The 2,253-nt window shown below is 44.2% G+C and overlaps 1 protein-coding gene across 1 annotated transcript in view; it reads right to left on the minus strand.

Annotated features, from left to right (window-relative positions):
* LOC101853501 (probable LRR receptor-like serine/threonine-protein kinase RPK1) overlaps window positions 1–1,319 on the minus strand; it is a 9,332-nt gene extending 8,013 nt beyond the window's left edge. Inside the window, exons 1-2 of the mRNA XM_005109531.1 lie at window positions 747–1,319; window positions 268–337 (exon numbers count right to left, since the gene is read on the minus strand). Of these exons, the coding sequence (XP_005109588.1) occupies window positions 268–337; window positions 747–1,319 (643 nt within the window). The remainder of the gene's footprint in view (window positions 1–267; window positions 338–746) is intronic.
* Window positions 1,320–2,253: the final 934 nt, after the last annotated feature.

Raw genomic sequence — 2,253 nt, forward strand, 5'->3', positions numbered from 1 at the left:
GAGAGAGAGAGAGAGAGAGAGAGAGAGAGAGAGAGGGGGGGGAGAAGGAAAGACAGAGACGGGAGAGAGACAGTAGAGATAGACAGAAAAAGAGTAAAGAGACAGAACCAGAGATAGAGACAATAGCAAAGACATACAAATAGACAAAAAATAGACATAAGACATACGCGTAGATATAAACAAAGACTCAAGATATAGACAAAGACATAAGACCTAGATATATACAAAGACAGACAAAAATAAACCTACAAATCCAGTGGTACTTACCAGTCTCATCCTTCAGCTGCTCCTTCCAAAGCCAGGCCGGGGGTCCTAGCTGCAGCTCTACTGAGGTGGCCTAGAGGGACAGAGCACGGAGGCGACGCGGAGGAAGGTGGAGGCGTTCAAACGTAGCCGGGGCTCCGGCTCCAACAGGTGACGAAGAACTTTCCTGTACGGCGGCTTGACGTCACGGCACTGGTCCGCGGTGGTCAGGGGGTCCATATTTTTAGTAGTACATTTATGTATGTGTGTGTGTGTGTGTGTGTGTGTGTGTGTGTGTGTGTGTGTGTGTGTGTGTGTGTGTGTGTGTGTGTGTGTGTTTGTTTGTGTGTAGATAGGTGAGGTTGAGAAAGAAAGCGATAGATAGATAGACAGATAAACAGATAGATAGATAGATAGATAGATAGATAGATAGATAGATAGATAGATAGATAGATAGATAGATAGATAGATAGATAGATAGATAGAATAAAATGTATATTTACCTTGAAGGGACACATGCACCGTCCTGTCCTAGTCTCAGGCCCGTAGAATCCGCAGGTAGACACCCAGCTGGTCACCTTCTTCTCTCCGTCCTTCAGTCTCCGTGCCAGTCCGAAGTCTCCCAGAACTGCTCTGCCATCGTCGTCGAGGAAGATGTTGGCCGGCTTAACGTCCTGGTGGTAGATCCTCAGTCTGTGGATGTAGTCCAGGGCTCTGGCAACATCTGCCACATATCCCAGAGCCACAGAAGACTCCACGGGGAAAGACTTGTCTACCGTACCGTGGGGGTAATGCTTCAGGACGATGAAGCCTTGGCGAGGGGTGGAAGCATACGTCACGAGAGACATGACGCGGTCGTGGCTGAGGCATCGTAGGGCAGACACCTCGTCGTGAAACTGGTCCACCATAGCTTGCTTCCCACTCTTGAAAGAGATGATCTTCACAGCTACTTTCGAAGAGGGGTCCTTCCTGTCGAAGGCCAGAACAACTTGAGCAGAGCCGCCTCGTCCCAGACAGGGGCCCTTGTCCAGGTTGAACGTTCCTAAGACGTGGTTCTGCTCCTCGGAGATCTCCATACTTGCAAAGTATTCAGACTCAGAAAACAACTTCGATGTGGGTCGTTCGAGTGTTCAGAGTGAACTGACCACCAGAAAGAAGAAACTAACTGGTCAAGTCTGGACACAAAGAAAGTGGATTCCGAGTTTTGAAAATTCGAGGCTTTGTTATCAAAATCCTTTAACTGACGATAACCAATCAGATCTCGCCACGTAGTAAAAGACACCCCCAGGGGGAATAGGTCCGGTGTCCGTGGCTTGTAGCGGCTTACATCAAAGCGTGTCAACTCATCAACACCTATTGTGTAACCAGGCTGGCTGGTCAGTGACTGACCAGGCTTTTCAATTTTTTAAAAGAGGATTATTTCTTTGTGAAGTTAATTTGGGAAGTCCTTGAAAAAATATTTACTCAGCTTTGGAATATATGAATAAGACTCTATTTTCTCGTTTTGAGAATTGTTTGAGCGGTGTGTGAGGTGAGAACTGGGGGACCCTCGTCCGTCTTTGTTATTGTTGTTAAAAAAGAAAAACAACAACTCGAGAGACCTCTTAACGTTTTCAAACAGATGTAATGGTTGATTGGTTTGACATACGGAGCAGATGACTATGATATTATTTTATGCTGTGTAAGAGAGTGATTAAAATGTTCCCTAGGATTTGGGTTGTGTATATCTCAGTAAAACCTTTCAAAGCAGTAAAGGCCATAGGGTGCACAGAAAACATGGTCTAGTTAGAGTTTAGCGCCACTTGCAACATAATAAGATAAACAAAAAATGGAGACTAGAAACAAAATTAAATAATAAAACAATAACTCAGGAGTTGAAAGGAAAAAAATAGATATAAACAACAAGGAAGAATGCAATTATTTGTTGGTCAAATAAAAGCTCTTTATTTTCATCCATGACAAAATGTGTGTACAGATATTTTAAAAAAATGTGAGTCTCGTAATTTCAGA

This window comes from Aplysia californica, unplaced genomic scaffold, assembly GCF_000002075.1.
Source record: "Aplysia californica isolate F4 #8 unplaced genomic scaffold, AplCal3.0 scaffold00786, whole genome shotgun sequence".
In the NCBI taxonomy this organism is placed as follows: Eukaryota; Metazoa; Mollusca; class Gastropoda; order Aplysiida; family Aplysiidae; genus Aplysia; species Aplysia californica.